Source organism: Marmota marmota, unplaced genomic scaffold, assembly GCF_001458135.2.
Source record: "Marmota marmota marmota unplaced genomic scaffold, marMar, whole genome shotgun sequence".
Classification (NCBI taxonomy): Eukaryota; Metazoa; Chordata; class Mammalia; order Rodentia; family Sciuridae; genus Marmota; species Marmota marmota.
In genome coordinates, this window is record NW_026000048.1 from 4,084,861 (window position 1) to 4,108,786 (window position 23,926).

The 23,926-nt window shown below is 41.3% G+C and overlaps 1 protein-coding gene across 1 annotated transcript; it reads right to left on the bottom strand.

The window, feature by feature from the left end:
• Window positions 1–2,253: 2,253 nt before the first annotated feature.
• On the bottom strand, window positions 2,254–11,054 carry Klf6 (Kruppel like factor 6). The gene is made up of 4 exons (XM_015495149.2): window positions 10,721–11,054; window positions 7,347–7,920; window positions 5,875–5,998; window positions 2,254–5,383 (listed from the first exon to the last, which is right to left on the bottom strand). The coding sequence occupies exons 1-4, from the start codon at window positions 10,922–10,924 to the stop codon at window positions 5,332–5,334; spliced, it is 954 nt and encodes a 317-aa protein (XP_015350635.1). The 5' UTR covers window positions 10,925–11,054; the 3' UTR covers window positions 2,254–5,331.
• Window positions 11,055–23,926: the final 12,872 nt, after the last annotated feature.

Consider the following 23,926-nt stretch of genomic DNA (forward strand, 5'->3'; position numbering starts at 1 on the left):
CTTAGGATTATAACGTGGTTTATAACTTGAGTGTTTCTGAATTGTAAAAAATCTCGTCTCCATTTCATGAGAGTACCATGATTTTAAGGTGAATCCTACAGATTGAACAAAGCCTTTCCTGAGAAGTTGGGCAAGGCAGGAAACAATGTAGGATGATGGTTAAAAACAGGATCTTTGGTATTCACGAACTGGACTAGAACAGAGACTGCTGCTTCCCAGCTGAGTGGCCTCAGCAAAGTGGCAGGATCTCCTGAAGTCTCAATTTTCCTCATCTGGGAAATGGCTCTAACACCAACTATCTGGAGTACCACGTATCCACATGTATATGTGAAAATATATGGGGGGAGGGGTGAGCCTCCCAATTCCCGACTGAGGCCTAAAAAGTAGGTAGTAGATATTACTATCTTTATGAACTTTACTTGCCTCCATTATTTTCTGAGCATATCCCACAACTTGAATATGGAATGGGATTGGTGAGTTGAGGAAACTCATAAGACTTTGGATCTGCTTATGGCTAAAATGACACTTTTGAAAGAAGTTTAATTTTAAAAAATTCATACTATAAAGCATCAAATGCCTGAATAACTTAAAAGGTAAAAGGGCAGTTGGAGAAGGTTCTATTTTCCATTTTTAGAGTAAATTTCTTTAACAATACCTTCTCCTATAGCACACACAAAAAAATTTTCTACATCTGAGCCAAGCAGTCTGAAGACATGACCATGTAATTTGAAGTCCACCCTATACTCACAGACCACAGAATTGCAGTGCTATAGAAGATGCTAGATACATGTGACCTAGCCCATACTATTTTAGCAATAAGCAAACTGAGGCCCAGCATACCTCGGCAAAATGTTCTAGAAGCATACAGCTTATTATAGCAGGAATATTTCTTTCCTTGTAGCTAGGTTTTCAAAAATTTGTTAAGCAGACTGAAATTTTTTATACTTCTATAAATATCCTAAGTTTGCAGCTGATTCTTCAGAGCCTTATTTGAACATAACTGAGCTGTTCAGCATAGACTTTGCATGACAAAGCGGTCAAGTCTTAATAGTAACTGGGAATGCATTATCAAGACTTTATTTAGACTGTAGAGTCAGGGCAATCCAACTGTTAGTCATCCCGACATATGCTTTGGAATGAAACACACCCATGAGTTCTGACAAAAATGTCATCTGTTCCCTGTGCCCTGCCCAGATGCAACTCTTTTCAAACGGCTGATATTTTTACTATGGTTATAGAAAAAAAGAATTTTCTAAAATTCCTAATCTGGTGGATTAAAATTTCCCCTCCCTAATTATAGAATGAACAGCAACTCCCATACACCTCACATGTTTAGCAAGATGAAAATCTATTACAAAGGAGAGCAGTGAATGATTGTACTACCAAAATGGAGACCATCCTTACTATGGAGCTAAGAACAACATGAAGAAGCTTGTTCCCAGGGAAACATCGATTTACCCTATCACTACTGATTGGCTTAATGTAATCTGAAAATGGACTCCTAGATAGATCAATTTGCCGTGATTCATTCAGTAAAGCAAAACTGAGACTGACATCTAAAGCTACTCACAAAAAATATTGCTCTAAAAGACAAAGAACTGCCTATTTTATTTTCAAACAAACTACATTTAATGCCTCCTATAGGTCTTTTATAAATAAAATACAAAATCACGGCAACGAGGTGATTTTTTACTTTCTATCCAACTTTACAAAGACAACCAGCAAAGGGCGATGGGAGGAAGAGTGGGCTGAAGCAAGCTTTCTGGCTTGGCATCCCTCTGTCAAACCCCAGCACCTTTACCCTTTCTAGACACACCTCTGCCAGATATGTGGCCAGGATGGGCCCCCAGGAGGAATCTAGTTCTAACTGCTACCTGCACAGGACTACTGGATGGAGCAGGAACATGTAGAAAGAGAGCCACTAGAATTTGTCACTGAGCAGACAATGCTTCTGCTATACAGTCCCCTAGATTGTATGACAGGAAGATGAAATGCAGCAAGTGTCTTCCTATTCCATCCCAGAGCCCAGGGCTATTCTGATCAGAATTTGGGGAGGAGCATTCAGTGCATTTCAAGGAGCATTACCAGCTACCTCCCCCCAGCTCCTGGGACAGTGGGAAGGCACCGAGGTAGGCAAATGGCTCTCAGAATTGCACAATGGAGTTTCCCCAGAGGAAGCCAGGGTGAGCAATGCGGCAGGAATTCACTTCAACAACCCCCTCCCTCCCACCCCGAAAAAAAACCAGACTCAGATGCTGATAAGAATTCTTTTATGTTATTCCAATAAAAAATACATTCATACAGAAATATAACAATCTTGCAAAAAACAATTTCAAATAAAATCTTGTAAAACAAAATTTTACAAAAATCTTACAAAGATTCTTTAGATAACAGGGTGCTTCCAAAAAAAAAAAAAAACATAAAACAACAAAAAGAAATTTCACTAATAGAAATTTTTTTAATTTCAAGCAAAAAGTTTCTGCTTGATTGAGGCTCAGTTATCACCTGAACAGAATGTACTTCTTTATGTACTTGCTTATTATGAAAATTACAGGCATTGACATATATGACACCCAGCCCCACCCTGTCAAACAACTCTGATGGTGTTTCATAAGTGAGACAAGCCAGTGCAAGTTTCTTTTTGTCTTTTGTTTACCTTCTTGCTTAATGGAATTGTTATGGCTAAGCACACAGCAGGGCCAAAAAAGGAATTTTCCAAAACCCAGCAAATCAAATGCTTAGATTTTGAACTGCCAAATGAAAAGTGCATTTCCCCCCTAAGCAAAATTAAAGAAGTTTTTAGGTAAATGTATTCATCAGCCCAGATAAAAAACCAGTTATATGAGCTTTAAGTACTGCTCATTTCCAGGAAGAAAACAAAATACCAGCCCAGCCGGACTCGTGTGTGTGTGTGTGTGTGTGTGTGTGTGTGTGTGTGTACACAAAAAGAAAAGATCCACACCCACAGGCTAGCAGCTGGAAGAAACATCAGCTGTCAATGCTGTGGTATGCCAATTCGGGGAAATTACTCCTTGGAGAAAATGGGAGAATCCACATGCTGGAAAAAATAGTTTCATCTGCATAAAAAGTGTTCTAAAAAAGAATCCCTGTGATTAGCTTACTCTTAGGTTAGATCTTCTAATAAGGCTGAAATTCAAATCAAAACCTTGGTGTGTCTGAGTCCAAATGGTGTGCTGGTATTCTGTTCTTGCCTCTTGTGAATGGCCAAAGGTGTTCAATTCCAGCCTCGCTGACAGTGGCAAGCAAAGTCAGCAGTTTGGAATAGATTCAATGCCAAGAGAGTCTTCAGCAAATCTTTAAATTAAAGATAAAGCCTCTATAAAAGTTAGGTTATAGTTTTCATTTTTACCTCCTTTATGGCCATTTTGAAATATTTCTTCACAGGCTGTAGAATTTTCTAGCTAAACATTCTAGTTTCTCCTTAAAAAAAATATTTATATATTATCTATATATATATATAATATATATATATATATATATATATATATATATATATACACACACATACACATACTATACACACAGATATACATACACAAGAATTCTGCCCACTTTTTTTAAAAAAAAGTAGCATACTTTCTGCATTACCAACAGATAGCTAGATAGATATGTGAAACTTGTGCCTTTTAAGCAAATACATTGACATTTTTTATACTTCTGTATCTTTAATATGTGTGAAAACATTACATATTAAATACAGCCGGTGTGTAATCTATACAATTGTTGTGCAAGGTCTATGTGAAAGTCTTGAGGTGGCAGAATTGGTCAGATTTTTCAATTAGCATGAGTTTTTAAGTTTTTTTTTTTTTTCCATTTTAACACTGACGGTCAAGTTGTCTAAAATATTGAACGAATACTGACATGTCAAGAGAGTTCGCATCTATTTGTCTTTGTGAAGGAGGACCTTAAAAGAGGTTTATTATTTTTTTTCTTTTTTCCCTATTATACATTGATACAGTACACTGCCAGGTGAAGAAAGAGCCGTAATAAAGCATGCGTCACCCACACCCCTGTATGAGACCCCTACATAAGGGGTCACTTGCATAAGGCACCATTATGAAGGTCAACAGTGCATTAACAGCTAGAAAACCAGAATGAGTCCTCAAGGCATAAATAAGAGAAACACAGCTGCATGGGAAAAGTTTCCAAGCTTTAGTGGTTCTATCCACCCATCTAAGAAAAATTGTAGATTCTCAGCCTAATGTAACATTAGACCAGCAATTTCCAGCCCCAGCCTTTAGACAATTGACACATGTCCAGTTTCTTCAAAGGGCATCATAAAATTCTCCAAAAAGTTAATTCAAATTCAGAATCATTTAAAAAATAATCCTCAGCTGCACAACACCTTTTTGGAAGGGGAGTGTTACAAAATAGAAAGGGGAAAATCATGTCTTGCCAGGCCCAGGTAGCTAGGGATCACTGTACTAGACAAATTGTATCTGAGCTGCTTGTTATTTGAAATTGAGATTGCAGTCCGGATTTAAAAATGGAAAAGCATATAGTTCCCCAGACCATGCATGACTTTTTGTATTATAAGGAAAAAAATCATCATTGCGTTATATTTGTAAATACAGCTTATACAATGGGTTACAAATGAGCTCTGTTGTAGCAAGTAAAACAAGCTACTTGACACATTGCACATTTAATAGCTGCACCAGACACCATAAGTTCCTCTCACACAGGAAGGGGGACAGGGCTCCCCCTGCTCATACCACCCTCTGCTCTGGGGTCCTGAGTTCCCACTCCCACCCTCCAAGTTTTTCCTCCTTCTTCTTCCTTTTTTTTTTTTTGTTGTTTTTTGTTTTTTTTGTGTTGTTTTTTTTCTTTGTTTTTTGTTTTTTTTCTAAGGTGCAGACACCCCCCAGGAAATGATTGGTGGTCGTCTCATCTCATGGTATACTCCTTACACACAAAACATTCAAACAACTTTTTGTTTCCATCTCTTGCAGTTTTGCTACCACAAGGGGAAAAAAGTCTGCCTCATCACACAGTCAGTAATAGATCCTCAACATACAGTCAACCCAACCATTAACATTCTCAGTGCGCATGCTCACAGCAAAGGCTCGGGAGCCTCTCAGAAGGTTAGGTACCAGTGGCGAGTCCAGGGTCACCCAAACACCATGCACCATGGGTGCTATGCTGCTTCTTACATGACTTTTTTAGCCCTCAAAAGACCTTCAAAAGAGAGGCCCTGGAGGCAACTGGATAGGTGCAAAATGGCATGCTTTGGCTGGAACACGCATCCCTCCTTCCACGGCCTTCTCTCAGCCTGGAAGCCTTTTAGCCTACAGGAATCACCCCTCTGCTCCCTCAGAGGTGCCTCTTCATGTGCAGGGCCAGGTGGTCAGACCTGGAGAAACACCTGCAGGGTAAATCAGAAGCAAAAAAGTTAGGTTTCCTCCCTGGCTGTGTTATACACCAAAGGTCTCACTCATTCTCCTGTACTACCCCCAACCTGACCCCTCTGGAGGGAAAGGTGGAATGGCCTCCAAGTTCAGGGACAGGAAACCCTAACTTTTGGGAAGGCAAACTAAGAAGGTCTCCAATCAGGAGTTCTTTGGAAAATCTGAACTAACCTCATTTCTAATTCTTTAAAGTTGAAAACTGTTGCAGGCCAATTCTTAAGAACACATGAAGTCACTCTGTGCTCACGTACATCTAGTACAGTGCTTCCTAACATGGACTGTTCACAGACCAGGGGCTTTCTAAAGAGCCTTAGGCTTAAAAAGAAATGTCAACCAATGGCAGGAAACTGTGGGCTTCCTTCAGAGGTCTAGGAACACCCACCCTGCTCTGGTCATGGCACTCACAAAGCCCTAGGTTTCTTTTCCAGGGAAGCCCTCATGCACGTACCTGTCACAGTGAGAGCATTTAAAAGGCTTGGCACCGGTGTGCTTTCGGAAGTGTCTGGTTAACTCATCACTTCTTGCAAAACGCCACTCACACCCTTCCCATGAGCATCTGTAAGGCTTTTCTCCTGGGAAGAGAGCACATGACAAGCGCGCCATGACTTCACTGACACGCTGAGGGGAGGGGCATTCGACAACACATGTGGTGGCGGGAGGAAAGCTCAGAGTCCCAGGGCCCTCAATTAGGGACCATACCTGGAGCTCAAAAGGGAACAAGCAGAATTTTTCTCCTGACCTAGCCTCAGGCTTCTAACTGTTGTTTCAGGGACCCAGGTTTGGCCAAGGCCATGCTAGCAAAATCCAAGTCAACATATAACAATGACAATTACTCAGGCTGGCAAAATACTTGGGAGGTGAAGTGTCAGCCCACTGGTCCCACAGCCTTGTGCAGGGCAGAGTTTTATTGCTTTCTCCATGGAAACTGTTTCCCTCCAGCACTATTTTGTTCCTTACTCACTTCCCCAAGGAATGAGTCTCTGTAGTTTCCTCTGGGACCTTCTATAGTCTACAACACTGAAGTCATGAGTTTCTGGAAAATCTCATTCCAAGGCTTCAGAATCACTTTCTAAATGGCATCAAATGACCAAGTTGACTTCATTGCCTGGTCAAATTATAAATATGAGTTCAATAAAAGTGCTGAGAATAAAAAAATAAAAGAGGAAAGCTAAAGTAAATCTGGGACAGATTCCCCATGTCCCCTTCTTAGCTCTGTCACTAAGCCTGATTTTCAAGACCCTGATTTCATCTCCCAGCAATTTGCTCTCCTGTTGGTAAGATAAGAATTCATAGCACTTGAACATTCCCAGCTCAAAACTGTCTGTGACTCTTCACCAGTGATCCTAAACATCCTCAAGGTATTTGTAGACCTTTCATCTAAGTTGTGGGGTTTCATTAAGAAGTCACTGCTGAGCTAAGGGGTATCAGAAAACAAAGGCTGTATGACACAAAGATATTCTCAGTAAACACCACTGATCAATACTGATGCTTCCAGAACACACTCTCACTCACACTCTCACCACCAATACTAATTCACTCCACGTTGCCCAGGGACCCTCTGTCCTGTTCCTGGAATTTCATTTCAAAGAATGAGGAGCAACCCAACATAACATGTACACTGGTACAATGAGCACCATGGATCTTGACCAACTGGATTTCTGAGTGGGTGGAGGTTTGGGTGTCCATGGAAAATACCATCTAGCCTCTTGCTTTGCTTAATCTGAAAGTATTAACCATTCATTTGATTCCATTGTCCATCCTGTAAGATTCTACTCTGAACTCCAAAGAGAACCAAGTCTTTGGTGAACAGAATTTAGGAAGTGAGAATTTGTTTGATGAGCCTTGGCTCCCTCCCAGGGCTGGTGCAATTCAGTGGCGCCCCGCAGCTGCCGACCTCCCAGGTCCCATGAGGGGACTGACCTGTGTGAGTACGCTGGTGTGCTTTCAAGTGGGAGCTTTTGGTGTAAACTTTTCTGCAGCCGTTAAAGTGGCATCGATGTACCCTCCTCCTGCCGTCTGGAGAGGCGTCGCCACTACCCTTGTCACCCGGCTTCCCCGAAGTCCCACTGCGCACCTTCCCTGGTGAAGGTACCTCTCCAGGCACACAACCCCATAGTTGAGAAGGTTCCCTGCTCAGTTCTGGAGAAGAAGGAGGCGTGGACGTTACAGAGGAGCTCAGATTTCCTGAATTGACTAAGACTTCGCTGATGGGGTCAGAGGTGAACTTGGTAGTGGGTGAAAGTTCCTCTGAGCTGTCAGATGATTCGCTGCTGACATCTGAGTTGAGGCTGTTGGTCTCTAAGTTGTAACTGAAGCTCGGGCTGATCAGAGTGTCCTCTGGGGGGCTAGATGAAATCTTCAGTTCTGATTCCTCCTTTTTCTCCCGAGCCAGAATGATTTTGGTCCACAGATCTTCCTGGCTGTCAAATTTGATTTCTGAGGCTGAAACATAGCAGGGCTCACTCTGGAGGTAGCGTTCCAACTCCAGGCAGGTCTGTGCAAAATGAACGGAAAGAAGGCACGTGATTGATAAGACTACCAAGACTGGAACCAAAAGCACATTTGCAAAACATGCAAGAACAAAGGACAGGTAAACTGTGGCAGTGTCACTCACTATGAGCAGAACACCTTCTGTAATCAGAATCTGTGACCTTATGAAAGTTAGAGGAAATTCATTTCTAGGAATGGTAACAATCAGAAGGAAATGCAGAGGGTGAAACCTCTCTAGGCTTCCCCAATGCTAGACCAACGGCCACAGGAGTGATGATCACTAAGCCTGTTTTGTTGTTATAGTTACAAGTGTTGACATTTCTAATGAGTCTCCCAGTAAACCACACAAAGAAAATCAGCCACACATACCCCCCCAACAGGTTTAACCAGATTCTCTGACATTCTCAAGAACCATGTGTGCTAAGGAAAGCCCCAGCCATCCACCTTTCACACGCCACAAGTATCCACACAAGACAGAAAAGACTGCACAGCACACAGGGTGTTCTGATGGACCCCCTTAGGGACACAACTGACAACACAGGACCACACTCAAGAGAGGAGACAGCAACTAGCCGTTTGCATTCAGGGACTTCAATGGAGTTGCAGAGAAACCACCCATTTCCTGTGTAGCAGAGACCTAGTATGTTTTCAAAGAATGCCATTCCCAAATGCAGGGCCATGTATGCCACAAAACTTTAATTACTTCTACAGTGGTCAGAGGGAAACAAGAGACTTCAGCAACAGGAGTGGAGGAATAATTCCAGAATGGCCATCTGCTATTGTAAAGGATGCAAGGGGGAAATTACTCCACGGCCCTGCTGGGAGTCCCACAATGAACAAGAACTTTATCTACTGGCCAAGAGTACAACTGTATGAGTCATCACTCCTATTTCTTTCACGCAATGCCAAAGGAGACTTCCTTTTGAAATTCTGACCAGCAGCCAAATAAGGGCCCGGTTCAAATATACATGCAGTGTGTCATGGACAGGGTGCCCCTCCCCAGCCCCACAACCAACCTTTCAAGAAGCTACAACTGCCGAGATCAGCATCCCCTCTCCCCACCATTTCAAACTTTCTAGCCACTGGAAAAGAAAAATGGTAGGAAACATTTTAGGATTAAATTATGTCTGCCCTGATTTTCACTAGGTTGCCTGCATGGCCATATAAGGTTGTCTGTGCTACTGGCAAGTCTACAGATTTAAATTTTGACACCAAACTGCTCTTTACAACAAATCATTTTGGGGACACAGGCCATCCTGAGCACAGGCTACTCAAAGGCTCTAGCTTACTTAGTGATATGCCTCCTGTCATGATATAGGCACATTCTTCCCCCTCCCCGCAGACTCTTCATGCAGCAAGCATGAGCAAGCCGGGAGTGGGGGGGGGGGCATTGTTTTCTCTTTCTCTTTCCCCCTAAAATTAGATGTCTGAGTTGCAATGCATACTATGGTTTTCTGAAGAGAGGCGGCGATACATTTTATTGTTGTTCCAAAGAAAAAGGAAAGCACATTTATTGAGATCTTGTTAAACTTTAATAATCTAGCCAATTTAAAATCTCCATTATGCTGATGAGCACCAGAGACCTGAACGAAGCTCTCTGAGAGTTTAAAAGCCTCTGAAGGCCACCAGGAGCCAAGTCTGGCTTGTTGCCCAAATCCCAAATGCCCGAAGGAAACTACTTAGATCAATTTCAATCACGTCCTAGGGAGCAGCTTCTTTGAGGAGGAAAAAGGGGGGAGGGGGACCAGGGAAAAGGAGGCAGGAGAGGATCGGGAACAATTAAGCAGGCATGAGAAGGGTGCAAAGCTTTGCATTTCATCCTTCTTCAAAGCTTTCTAGGCTTTGAAATCCACAGAATACATTTGATCTGCTAATTCACTTCGTGACAAAAAACAAACAGCACAGCAGGGCAGAGAGGCAACACCAAACCCTCTTTCTATCTTTTTAAAAACAATGGGTCAAGTGTTAGAGGCTCTCATCCCTCAAGCAATCCTAAGAATCAGAACGGGAAAATATTAAGTTTCTCCAATTTCCCATGCCCAAATTTCCCACCCACCAAAATGCCGGAAACCGAGGCTCTTCCCAAACTAAGACTTGAAGCAACTAGGACGGGCTCATTGTCATATGACTGACAAGTCACTGGTGTGCAAACAGCACCCCCCTCTTCCCCTGGTAAACAAGAGAAGCAGGTAAGAAAAATAAGGCAGACCTAGGCAAATGTTAAGAAATCCAAAGAGGGAAAAGAAACTGAAAATAGCCTAGAGGGAGGGGGGAAAAACCTGGTCTACGTTTCGCTGGCAAAATTTTAGATTTAAAAAACTGTATGTACAAACACTAAAAAAGCAAAACAAAAACAAAATCCCTTTCCAAAAAAAAAAAAAAATCCCTTGGCCGTCAAGACAAGTTCGTTCATATGACAAGGTCCAGCTGTGGAGTTTGGACCTGGTACAAGCCCCAAACTTGTGCCAAGGGCTCGGGCCGGGATCAGGCCGAGGAGTTTGGGTTTCCCCTCGGGTGGATGCTGTTCAGAAGCTCCGGAACGGCAAAAACACTGGGAACAACGAATCGCGGCTCCGCTCTACTCAAATGACAACTCTGCTCCACGCTGGACAAGGCCCTTTTAGAGCGCCTTCCACACCGGAGGCAGCAGAAGGACATTTTAAGATAATTATTTTAATTTTTTAAAAATTACACTAACAATAATAATAATCATAAAAAGATGCACTTCCAAGCATACACCATCTTGCCTGCGCCTCCGCGCACTCCCTCCTCGGCGCACCGGGCACGTGAAAATCTCTATTTACCTGTTGCCAATATTCCTCCAGGGACGGCAGAGCCGAGAAGTAGCCCGTTTCGTGCACAATCTGGAGTTCCTGGAAGATGCTGCACATTGGGAGCACATCCATGTCGGTTTGGAAAAGACAGTCCCCGCTGTCGGGAAAACAGGGAGGTGTGCGGTCTGGAGTCGGAGCCGAAACTCTCCCCGCGAGCGCAGGTGAAAGTTTCATGCAAACTCAATGGCACGGCAATCAGACGCCCGGTCCGGACCCTCCCGCAGCCCGCAGCGCGCGGAGCCCACACAATATTTGCAAACACCGGACTGACTGCAAACGTAACCCCTGCAAAACTTCCCTATTCAAAGCTCCGCTGCCAGCCACCCCCCTCCTCCCCCGCCTGGCTCCCCCCACTCCTTCCTCCCCCCACGTGACTAGCCCCGCGCCCGCCCCGCGCGCTACCCAATCCCGCCGCTCCCGGCCCGGGGGCTGCGCGCAGATGATGTCAGCTCGGACCAATCGCGGGAGGTGACACACAGCGGCCCCGCCTGGCGTGACCGAGCCTCTCCAACACAGCCCTCTCCATTGGCTCAATTCGAACTCTGCCCGCTCTGATTGGAAAGGGGCCTCGCAGGCTATTTTTAGCAGGGTATATAAGGCGCGGGCCGCCTCGCGCCGAAGGAGTCGGCGCTGGGAGGTGTGCGGCCGAGCGCCGCAGTCCCGCAACCGGGGCTGGGGCTGCCGGGCCGAGGAACCCGGCCGGCCAGCGTCACCAGTTCGGTCGTCCGGCCGAGTTCTACGGTCTGATCCCGCCACCTTGGTCAGGTCCGGGTCACCCGATCAGGACCCGCCACCGCGCGAGTCCCTGTTCCGGCAAAGTACCCCTGCAGGCACGCCGCTTTCGGCCAGCTGCCCGGTCCCCTACTTCCCGCCGCCCTGTCCTTCTCCATCCCACTGATCCCCTTGGTACTCAGGGCTGTGGCGTTCCTTGTGTTCTCGGGGCCCTCCAGTCTTCCTCTGCCCCCCTTCTTCCCTCTCTGTCCCCTCCATCCCTCAGCATGACCCGTGGGAGAGACACACAGGACAGTGGGCCCGGGCCCTACAGGTGTGGTGAAGGGTCGGACGGTAGGGCAGGGCAGATGGGACCTTGGGCGCATGGAGTCCCCCTTACCCTGGGACTTGGGGCTAGGGTTCCGTGGTACCGCATCCCCTGGGTTCCTGTTTTGTCTGCTTTCATGCTCAAGCTTGGGGGACACCCCTGAGTACCCGGAGGTATAGTACTTGCCTGGCCTGCGGGAGTGGGGACACATACACTGAAATTCTGTGAACCAAATTTTGCCTCTAAATATGTCAGAAGTATAATTTTTAAGGTCCCACCCCCAAACTACGGATTTTTAACAAGCTCCCCACAATATTCTATTGCCAGTTAAAGTTTGAAAACCAGGGATCAGTAAGTTGTTTTTCTTGGTACTTGTGGAATAACTCAGATTCTAAGAAAAGACTGTCCTCTGCTTCTAACTGGGAGAAGTTTGTTTATCTTGTGGAAGGCACCCTCCTCACCAAGCTTAACAAGGAGGGTTTCCCATGAATGTGTAAATAATTTCGGTAAGGTTGAGGCTTTCAATGTGGTTTCTTTTTCTTTTCTTTCTTTCTGTCTTTTTAAAAATATATATATTGTCTCCTTAAATTTAATATTCATTTTCAAGAACAATTTCCAAAACATTAAGGATGGACATTTCAAAATGAAATTGAAATTTCAACTCAAATTGAAATTCAAAAATTCAAAATGAAAAACAATTGCAACTACTTTTATAGTTTTCATTTAAAAAAATAGTGTTTAGTGGACACTATTTTTTAAACATTTTAAAATATATATGATAATTTTAGAGGATTTTCTATATTTAATTTTAGAAGATTAGAGCAGACTCATGGCAGGATTATGAGCACATAAGGTTCTAGTCAGGAACCTTTGTGAATCAAAGTTTTGTAAAATTATTATTTTATTGTACCTACTACGTATGATCTGTGAAGAAGATGACCTGTGTCCTAGCAACAAAGGGACATGTACCTGGTCCATGTTCAAGAAGGGAAATGGAAATGGCTTTTCTTTAAACAGTCCACAAGTTGAGCCAACCCCTCAGTAACCAGCCACTGATAGCCTTTGGTAAATTGTTATTCTGGGCTCTGGTTTTCTCTGTCATTAGCAGCAAGCTGGTAACCTTGGCCCTTGTATTACCAAAGGAAGCAAGAATCAGGTCAAATCTTGAATGACACCAGACAAGGTAGAACTCATGAAAGGTGAAGGGAAGAGATGTTGACCAAGTCAGGGAAACCTTAAGAGGGTCTGTGGTGTGTGTTAGTCAAGGCTCTCTGGGAGTCCTTTATGGTATTATGGTGTCATTGTCCTAACTCAGTTTGTGGACAGGAGTTATTGTTTTAATGAGTGTCTTTGTATACATTCCTATAGAATGTAAAATTGTGCTTGTCTTTTACATATACTTCCTGGCACCTAGAAGATGGTATAGTTTATAAGAGTGTACCTAATTGGAGGTAATACATATGCAATAAAAATCTAATTTTTAGAAAAAAAATTAAAAATGTAAAAATGGGGCACGTAGACTGAATTTCAAATAGAATGAATTCTTTGACTTCCTGCTGCACTCATTAGCCATTGGGCACACATTATTCATATCCTGTTACATGGCCACATATCAGTATATATACATTTACAAAATAAGCAAAAGTCCCTGTAATGGTTGGGGGAGGAGACAGGAGGTCATAGCTTAAAAGAAAGGCATTTCCACTAATACTAAGCAGGTAGCTCTTGGATGGGAAAATATCATTCGTTTTGTATGTGAAAAAGAATACACATGAGAGCTGAAGGATGCTAGTTATGTCTAGTTATTCAAAAGAGCAACAAAGAGTCAGGAGCCAGATTCATTCAGAGGAGAAAATATGTTCTGGAATAAAAAAGATGAACTTTATACTCTAGCTATCCATATGGCATGTAAGGCTTTGGCCACATTATTTAAATAGGAAAATTTTTTTAAATGATAGTTTTTTTTTGTTGTTGTTGTTGTTTTTAGTTCGTTATAATTAGAAGAGAATGTATTAAAATACCTGGTCTGTGGCAGATAGTAGTCGATAAACTGAAAACAATATTCACTTATTCAACATTTATCAGTTTCTGAGTTTGCTCTTGGTGTTTACTTTATAATCCCTTCCCCAAACAAATGAAACAGTAAAATGAAGTCAGCTTGCAGGTCACAGAGCAAATTAGAGGCAAAGATAGGCCTAGAGTTGTCCAGTATTTCCACAAGAGCTATTTTTTCCTCTCTTTTCCAAAGACTGAAGATTCTTGCTCCTGCCACACACACCCTCCCCTGTCCTGGAGAGAAAGTAATAAATTCCAACTGGGGGCAAGCCTTTCTTTGGCTCATCCTCATCTGCTCACCTCTTCTGTCCAGCAGCCTGCCCACATCTGCACCACTGCCACTGTCTCCATGGGGTCAGGATCTGTTCTGTGTGATGCCCCCAGGCTCCTTTTCACATTCCTGGGCCATGAGGGGTCTGCCTCCTGAGTCCTGTGCAATTGCCTGGTACCCCCACCTCCACCTCCTCCTGCACTTTCTTTCTTGTGCTTCCACACCTCAGGAGTTGTGTTGTTTACAATCTGTTGTTTAAACTAAGTTTGCATTTTAACCTAAAGATTATTGGATGGTATCTTGGTTTGGAGTGCTTTTGATCTCCCTCTTCTAGATTATTCAAAAGGGGCTTTTAAGAGGAACCTTAAAAGTCTGTTCTGAGGATAATTCCAGTAATGCCTCCTACTTATGTTGGTAGAGAATGCTCCCACTGTTGGTCAAGAAGTCAATTTTGTTTGTTTCTGGTGTCATCATCAGTATGTTGTTTATCTAAGAGCAAATTGATTAATAATCCTTCATTCCATTTGTTTAATTTAGTTGTATAAAATATAATTTTAAGAAAATATTTTGATTAATTGCATGAGAGATATATAGGTGTAAAATGTTTATTTGCTATGCTAGTTGCTTGTAGTTCTGTGCAAGCAGTGTAAGTTGTCATCCCTCTGTACAGCCATTTTTTTTTTTTAAACTAGGAAAAAAATTACTACATTATATTTCAGGTCAAGATTAATTCTTTGAAATAACAGTGCAGAGAATAACTAACAAAGAAAAATGCCTTACTGACTTTTTTTTTTTTTTAAACTGGGAATCAAACATTCCCAGTCTTTCCCCCCCTCACATTTTTTTAATTGGTGCCTTATAGTTGTACATGATGGTGGGATTTGTCATTACATATTTGCACATGCACACATATAACAACATATTTTGGCCAATATCAATCCAGTCATTTTTATTTATTTTTTAACTTTAAGACAAATTCTCCCTAAATTGCTGAAGCTGGCATTAAATGTGTGATCCTCTTGCCTCAGGCACCACAGTCATTGGGATTACCTGTATGTACCACCACACCCAGCTCTTAGGGATAGTTTTTAACTTAATCAACGTATGCAGGGTGCTAAGTATAAGTACAATGATGGTGATGGTTCTGGGGCATTGTTAGGGGAGATTTCATACATGTCTAAGGTCTTTGCTCTAGAAGCCTTTCTCTAAAAATATAATAGTAAGAAGAGACTTCTCCACTGACTTCCTAACAGAGCTCTTGTGGGGGCTACCTGGGCCACCATTAGGGTCCCTACCTTTGTTGTCAATATTCCTATTCCTGCTCACATTGTGCTATCCTGGAGACCTGGTGGGGGCAGGGAAGGGGGTTGGCTTCTAATGACAGTATGGATGTTCCAAGTTCTAACTTTAGGCCTACACTGCACCTTTGGGCTTTGGGGGCTGGGTCTTTCTGAGTTTATCTGCCTCTTCCCCCAGAACAGCCAAACTTAATTGCATTTGTTGGAGAAGGGGTTGTAGGTGGGAGGGAGTTTCCTTGTCAAGAGAAAAGTAAGGCTTCCTGGCATACAGAATTTGAGCTTAAGGGGACATCCTGCCTCTCCCTCTGCACTGAGGGGCTTTTGCTTCCTTTGAGAGCAGACCTGGTGATGCTGGTGGGGTTTGTGCAGTCTCCTACTCTGCCTACTGATTTTCTCATGAGCACCTTGTGGAGGCCTGTGGAGAAGAACTTGCATGTGAGGATGAAATTCCACTTATTCCAAACCGTCTTGGTACCCACATGTACCCATCAGTAAATTATTACAATATTAGTGTTTTCTTCTATGGAGACTGCCTTCTGCTTTGCCAAAGGCAAAAAAGCATGTAGCACCCTTTCAGAGTTTCTTGGCTGTCTTTGAGATTTGGTATACACAGAGACTTTTGGCCTCCTTTCTTAAATAAGCTAAAGAAAATTAGGATTTTGTAGATTACCTGGCATTTTCTTGTTATCAGGTTGGGAGCAACTGTATTTTAGACTTTCTTCATTCATCGGAAGTGAAGTTCCATAAATCCATTAGGGAAAGGAAAGTCTTCAAGAAATGAGGCTTGAACTCTTTGATATGTGTATATGGAGGAAAAATGAAATAAGAAAGAAAAGGAGTGAGGGAGGGAGGGAGGAAGGAAGTAAGAATCAGCCTTACTTCACATAATATTCAGAATTGATTAGAGACAGACTGTAGAGTAAATGGAAAAACAACAACACCAAAACAAAACAACAACAAAAAACTCCATAACTTCCTGAAGAAAAACTTAGGGAAAGAATACCATAATTTGGGATGTAAGCAAAGGATTCTTGGATGGGAAATAGAAGGCAATCTCCTCAAGGAAAAAAATCCTAATTATTTATGATTTTATCATAAATTAAAACTTCATCAAAATGTAATACTAAGAAAATGTATAGACAGGTAATATTAGGTGAACATATTCTCAAATTGTACATCTAGAATTAAAGAAGTATTTGGGATATAAAAATTACCCATACACATCAATACTAAATTTTTAAAAAATTAAATTAAAAATAAAAAAATAAATGTTAAAAAACAAAAAATAAGCCAAGAATTTCAACATATATTTTATAAAATTTAAATGGCTAGTAAGCACCTTAAAAAATGTGCACATTATTCATAATCAGGGAAAAAATAAGTAAAATCCACTGGTTTTTCTAAAAAGTAAGATGATTAACAACACCAAGAGCTGATGAAGATGTGTCATGGGTGACAAAAAAACTTTCCTGTACTCTTTATTAATGAGAAGACAAAACCTTCCCTTTGTGAAGGTCTGGCCATTTTAATAAGACTAAATATAAAGCTATCCTCTGGCTCAGGTCTTCACTCTTCTAGACATTTAACCAAAAGAACTGAAAGATTATGTTTACCAAGATACTTGTACATGATGTCTCATACCACTTTATCCATACCCATCAAAAGCTGGACCCTGCTCAGGAGTCCATCAGTGGGAGTTTTGGTATTATGGGATATGATGCTGCTCACCACAGAAAGAGCATGCATCCACCTTGAGTTGGTCTCAGAAAGCAGACTGAGGGAAGAAGCTTTGTCTACAAGAATTTCTGCAGCATTCAGGCTCAGTGGCTCATTCTTGTAATCCCAGGGGCTCAGGAGGCTGAGGTAGGAGGTTTACAAGTTCAAAACCAGCCAGAGTAACTAAGCAAGGACCTATGCAATTTAGGGAGACACTGTCTCTAAATAATAAACATAAAAAGGGCTGGGATGTGGCTCAGTGGTTAAGCACCTCTGGGTTCAATCCCTGTTACCAAAAATAAGCAAGTAAATAAATAAATATATCCACAGCAAAATTCAAATAGCTTCAGCTCTAGAACACTTACAACTGATGTTTAGTGAAATAACTAGCATGCCAGTTGCTTGTGGTGGGAATGACTAGAAATGGGACTTGGAAGGAGCATTAGGGAGTTCCCCAAGTGGCTGGCAATTTCCATAGCTGGATAGAGGTTTAGGTCACACAGCCAATTACATTTGTCTAAACCAATTGACTAGCATACTTAATGCTGTGCATTTAACTTTCTGCAAATCCAGCCCCATCAAGATAGACAGAGAAACCATAAGCAAATATCAAACTGCAGTTAATGATGTGCAAGCTGCAGTGTTAGAGGGGAAGTATTCCAAGGTATGCACTTTGAAACTGAGAAAAGGAGGAAGAGGAAGGAAGAAGGGGGGAGGAGGGACAAATGAATGGATGGGTGGATGGGTAGTGGTCTGTATACATGATAGACATGCCATGAGGCAAATCCACTAAAATGATAATTGTAGAGTCTGGGTGATAAATGGGAATGATTGCAAACCCTTTAAACTTCTCTGCATATTTGAAAATGTTTTTAGTAAAACACTGGGTAGGGCATAGGCTAGAACAGGAAATATAGGAGTTGTACGTTATCAGATCTGGCTCTTAATTCTGAAACCTAATAGCTGTGTGAGCTTGGACAAGTCACCTGGTATCTGTTAGCCTCAGTTTCCTATGCTATAAGATGGGTCAATAACAATGTTTACTGCTGACAATGTCTTCTCCCCTGAACACCCCCCAGGCACTTTTCAATGTTAGCTGAAGTATTGCTCCTATTCCTATGGATTGCTCTGCTTTACAGATCAGAATTGAAGGTGAAAGAGAGAGAGAGAGAAAAGAATATTCAAGAAGTCTCTCACCTTACAATTAATGGAGTCAGAATTAAGATTGAGTCTGGGATATCTTTGATTCCTATCCTTGACTCTTACAGCCTGTAGTTTGTTTTTTTCTTTTTTTTTTTTTTTTTTAGCTTTCTTTAAACTCTGTGTTAATGTATAGTTATGTTATATTTATATGAAACATCTAATGAGCCAAAATATAAAATTAATATTTGTATATAGTGTATTATTTTCTTTTTGGCTGCTGTAACAAATGCCACAAAGTAAGAGGCTTTAAACAACTGAAATTTATTCTCTCAGAGTCTGGAGACCAGATGTCCTGGCCACAGCATGCACAGAGCATATTACCTCTGGAGACTGAAGGTAAGAACCCATTCCTTGCCTCCTCTGGCTGCTTGTGGCAGCATCACTTTAATCACTCCTCTGTGATCACACTGCATTGCCTCTTCTGTCAATGTCAAATCTCCCTCTCCTTGAATCAGAACAGTAGTGATTGGATTTAGGACCCACCTGGATAATGCAGGATGAGCACATCTCAAGACCCTTAATTGAATTACATTTGCAAAGAGCTATCTTCCAGATCAAATCATATCCATCGGCTCCAGGGATTTGACATGGATCTCCTTTGGTTAGTTTTTCGTCAGCCACAATCAATACAAAATATATAAGTTAACCCCTATAATATATTGTTAATAGTATGGTAATAGGACTGCATGTTGCAAGATCCTATGGACTAAAGATAAGGATGTGGAGAATGACAAGAAATATTAAGCAACTGTTATCAAATAGACTGAATCAAAACAGAGTTTGGATATCATTTCCTAGTTACTATGCTTACCTAGTGTTTGACACAGATTATCTAATTTAACCTAATGGTTACCCTGCCACTTCTATGTTAAGTGATGAGAAAACTGAGACCCAGAAGGTCATTTAACTTGCTCAAAATCACCAAGCAGTAATAATGAAAGGCAAAATTTAGTAGGTGTTGGACAGTACAATCCTCTGAGGTCAGTGCTATCTTTATCTCCATTTTATAAATCGGAAAACTACAGTGGAGAGCAGGGAGCTAACTTGTCTAAGGCCACTTGGCTGTGGACCTCAGAACCTGGTGGCACCTCTGGGGAGATAGAAGAGGGTGCTCTGGGAGCTTCCATCATGGTTGTGTAGGCTGGGAGGGATAGGACAGATGGGATTTGACCTGGGCTATCTGAGCTAGAGCCTGCAGGCATGGCCACACACCATTTATAGTAGTAGTGGGAATACTGAGGAAAGATTGCAGGCTTGCTTCTGAGGAAAGCCATCAGGACTTGGTGATAGGGACATGAGGTCACCATGTCTGGTCTGGGCAGCATGTAGGAGGCCATAATGAGCCAAAGGCTTGCAGATGCACCTTTCTTGCTTTGCTGTACCCTCAGGCTTGGTTGTCCAAAGAGCAGAGGCTTCCTTGACACAAACATCTGCCTGACCCTCTCCTGGAGCTGTCACACTTCTGCATATTACTGCTTTCTCTTGCCCTTCCTGACTTAGCCATGGTGTGCCTGCTGTTGAATTACCTGAGAGCCCCATGCACCTGTTCCCTAACCCATTGCATGTGTTTTGTGCTTCCCCAGTACCCATCTCTGTTCACCTCACTCTGTGCACTTTCTGCCCTTCCCTTTCTGCACTCATTGCCTATGCCATAGTTGTGAACCCTGTGGCTGATCTCCCATGGCTGGAGAACCTGACACCATTGTTGATGACTGTGCTTTTGTCTTCCCCAAAGTCTGTGAAATTCTTAGCTAACAGGCTGACTTCCATCTCCACATCCCAGTGCCTACTATGGGGCATGGAAAGGTGAAAAGAGTTTATGGCCTGAGTCAGAAATGTAACTCCAGGCTGGGATCGTGGCTCAGCAGTAGAATGCTCGCCTAGCACAGGCGGGACCTGGGTTGGATCCTCAGCACCACATCATAAAAATAAAGGCATTGTGTTGTGTCCATCTACACCTAAAAAAAATAAATATTTTTAAAAAATAAAAAGAATTTAAAAAAAGAAATGTAACTCAATTAACTTCTTGTGAATTGGTGCTTGCATTGTGAACTTGGCCTGTCAAGAGGCATCTTACTGTCTTGCATTACAGCTGTTTGTAGATGCTTATTTTCCGTCTTAGCTTGTTTGTTCTAGGAAATAGTCAGGAGTCCTCAGACGTCCTTTTTTCCTTTGCAAGTGACAGCAGGCACTCATACTAAGAAAAGCTTCTGCAGGCAGTGATGCTGCCTGCTATGCTAAAATCAGCTTCTAGAAATTAAGATTCAGAACCAGAGTTCACAAGAAGGCAAAAAAAAAGGGGGGCGGGGGAGATTGCCAGAGATTCATGATTGACACATTTGGTATACATCCAAAGCCTGTCATTGAGTATTAAATTGTTCAAGAAAAAAAAACAAACCAAAAAACAAAAACCACAAAAAAAAACAAAACAAGAGCAAAAAAAAAAAATGCATTTAGTAAAAGAATTGGAGATTCACAATTGCAAGCAAGATTCAAATCTGCCCTTATAAAATTAAATTAAGAGCAATTATATTTGCTGGTGAATACTTTTATATCTCAATCTGATCTATCAGATTCTAAATAAAAATTAGCTACAAATGACATCTTTTAAAAAGTAATTGCTAAAAAGTTTTCCAAGCAATTTACATTTTATAGGAGCAAATAGGATAAATGGTCTTTGGGTATTAAGGTTCTGCAAAATATAATAGTTCTTTACATAAGAAAATTAACTTTTTTCCTATGTTCTATGTCCATAGTATAAACATAAACTATACTTGTGCTATTAGCATCACTAGCTTTAGTTACTGGTGTACATCCTGTACAGGACAATGTACTTACGCTTTTCTCATGATCAATGTTTAGTGTGATGCCTAGACTATCTCAACTGCTCAATAAGTACTTGGATGAATAAATCAATGAGTGGTTACAGGCATAAATTCCAAATACATCTATAAATTTAAAATGAAAGTTGAAATTTTTGCCTAATTTTACTCTGTTGGGATAAAATTGATTTTTTTAATAGAATAATAATTTTGCTTCTCTGTGCCCATGTAGATATTTAAATACCAGGTGTCTTTTTTTTGTGTGTGTGTGCTAAATAAGTCACAGTTTTATTTTACATCCTAAATTTTTGCACTTAGGAAGACAATGTGTAAATTGTGGTCCCAAGTCAATGTACATCCTCAGGTAAATGACTTGCCAACTCAGAAATGCCAAAAGTTTTTATTTTTATTACATGGTGAAGAAATTGAAGTGAACTATTAAACAGGGAGACCCTTTAGCCTACAAATATCCAGTTTAAACTTCCTTCACTCTTGTCTTAATTATGATACACCAAAGTTGACCTTGGACTGTCCTCTCTCTCTTCCCTGATTTCACTTTTCCTTTTTTCTAGGTTCATTCCTTAGAGTTCTTTTGGAGTGTACCCTGTAGTAACTTCCACAAGGGCCCCTTTCTATGTCTATAGCGGTCTACATTTTCTTTAAATTTCTCATATGCTTGATTAATAATTTCACTTCACATGAACCTCTTGGTGTGAATTTCCCTTGGAATATTGAAGATATTGCTCCATTGGGTTCAAGATTCTGTTTTTATAGTTCACTTGACTTTTCTAGTTAATTTTCCAAATTTATGACTCTCCCATACCTGATGATACTGGGGTATCTACAATTTCCCTAAGTTTTTCCCAGACAGATGTCTTCTTGGTAGGAATTCTATACAGGACTTAATAAGGGGCAAATCATTATGGTAAGAGAGCAGAGAACTGGCCATGGGCTAAATATTTTCCCAATGTCAGGAATTGTTTCAAATATTATTTCTAGTTTCTTCATAAAGAAACATTTTGGGAGAGAGTGTTTTGATGGAAGATAAATGCCTGAGCTTTGCTGGATGTGGGAGGAAATAGATATGGGATGAGATTTATTGGAGCCATATTGAAAACTGATATGTTGAGCTGGGGATGTGGCTCAAGCGGTAGTGCGCTCGCCTGGCATGCGTGCGGCCCGGGTTCAATCCTCAGCACCACATACAAAGATGTTGTGTCTGCCGAAAACTAAAAAAAAATAAATAAGTATTAAAATTTTCTTCTCTCTCTTTCTCTAAAAAAAGAAAAAAGAAAACTGGTATGTGTTAGTGACCCCCTATTTAATCCCTGTTATTTATTCCTTCTTGCAATGGCATATTTTAATTTTAATGGGGTCTCTAGAGAAGGGGAGAAAAATCATACCATTGGTCTTTTAGATTAAGCCATAGTCATTGAATTTCACTTAAAATATAAGTTTAATAGCCCACAAAATGATCCAATAAGATATATGTTTATTATTATATTTTTTTATTATCGAGAAAATGATAGACATCTATTTTTTTTTCTCTTTTTGGGCACTAGGTTTTATAATGACTGATAAGCCTAAAATGAAAAAGATAAGATCAAAAAGGGGTTAAAAAAAAAGAGAGAATGAAACAGAGTGTGAAAGGAAGAATGAAAGGAGTAGGAAAACTTCAAGTTGGTATTTTAGGAGGAATCCAAAATGAGCTTTCTTTACGCAGAGGGGGACCTTTTCAAGAATCAGTTGTGTACAAGGCCCACATATCTTTGATGCTTTTCTCTGAAAACCAGATTCTCCTTCTGAATAGATGTTTGATTGAGCTCAATTCAAAAGATCTTATCTCCTTCGTTGCAACTTTCTCACTTCCAAGAAATATTAGCACATTCAGATGAGTCAGAAATCTCTAGCATCTCTCTGGTAACACATTTTCACCAGTAAATACATCCACTCCTCTCATGCAACATCATCTGAAGTGTTTCAAGAAAAGCACATTTTTATTATATGTTGAGTATTGAATTTTGTGTTTGGGAAACAATAGTGACAAAGAGTCCCTCCTCATACATAGCTCAGGTTGTCATTGGGGCAACAATAAGGAACAGGTAAACCAATATCTTGGTTGAAGAAAAATTGCACTGAGGGAACAGGATTGGAATGATGAGCAGCAGGAGGCCTTGGGCAGTGCTTGGACAGGATGGTAGGAGTGGCCTCTTAGAGGAGATGGTATTTTTAATAGAAGAGGAATCTGCTTGATAAAAGTGAAACAGTGTTATCTGGAAGGAAGTGTGTACAGGATATAATCATCAAGTGATAAAAGTTCCTCTTTTACCCTTAATTTTAAAATATATTTATGAATTTCATATCCATTTAGGATGTCTTCATGTGCAGATTGCAAGTCTCTATTAGATAACTTTTGCTCATGGGCAACCTCCAATATCTGCCTTCAGGAGGTCATGAAGGTATGCACTTAACTTCTTGGGAGAAATAAGTCCTTTAAATCTATAGCAAGTGTGTGCATAGGAAGAGTCTCTGTTTTCATCTGTTGTATGAGTATTTGCGCTGATGTAAGATTTGGTCAACCACTGCCCAGGGCATTTCAGACCAGTTCAAAAGTCCCTGAAGCTCTTGAGGGTTTTGATTCTATAGCCAGTAAAAGAACTCAGCTCCATTTTATAGTTTTGTTGATATGGAAAAAAAAAAAAAAAAAAGCCTAGACCAGCCCATTGTACTTGGGGTCTCTTCTGGAAGATCCAGGATTCCAGATCAGCTGGG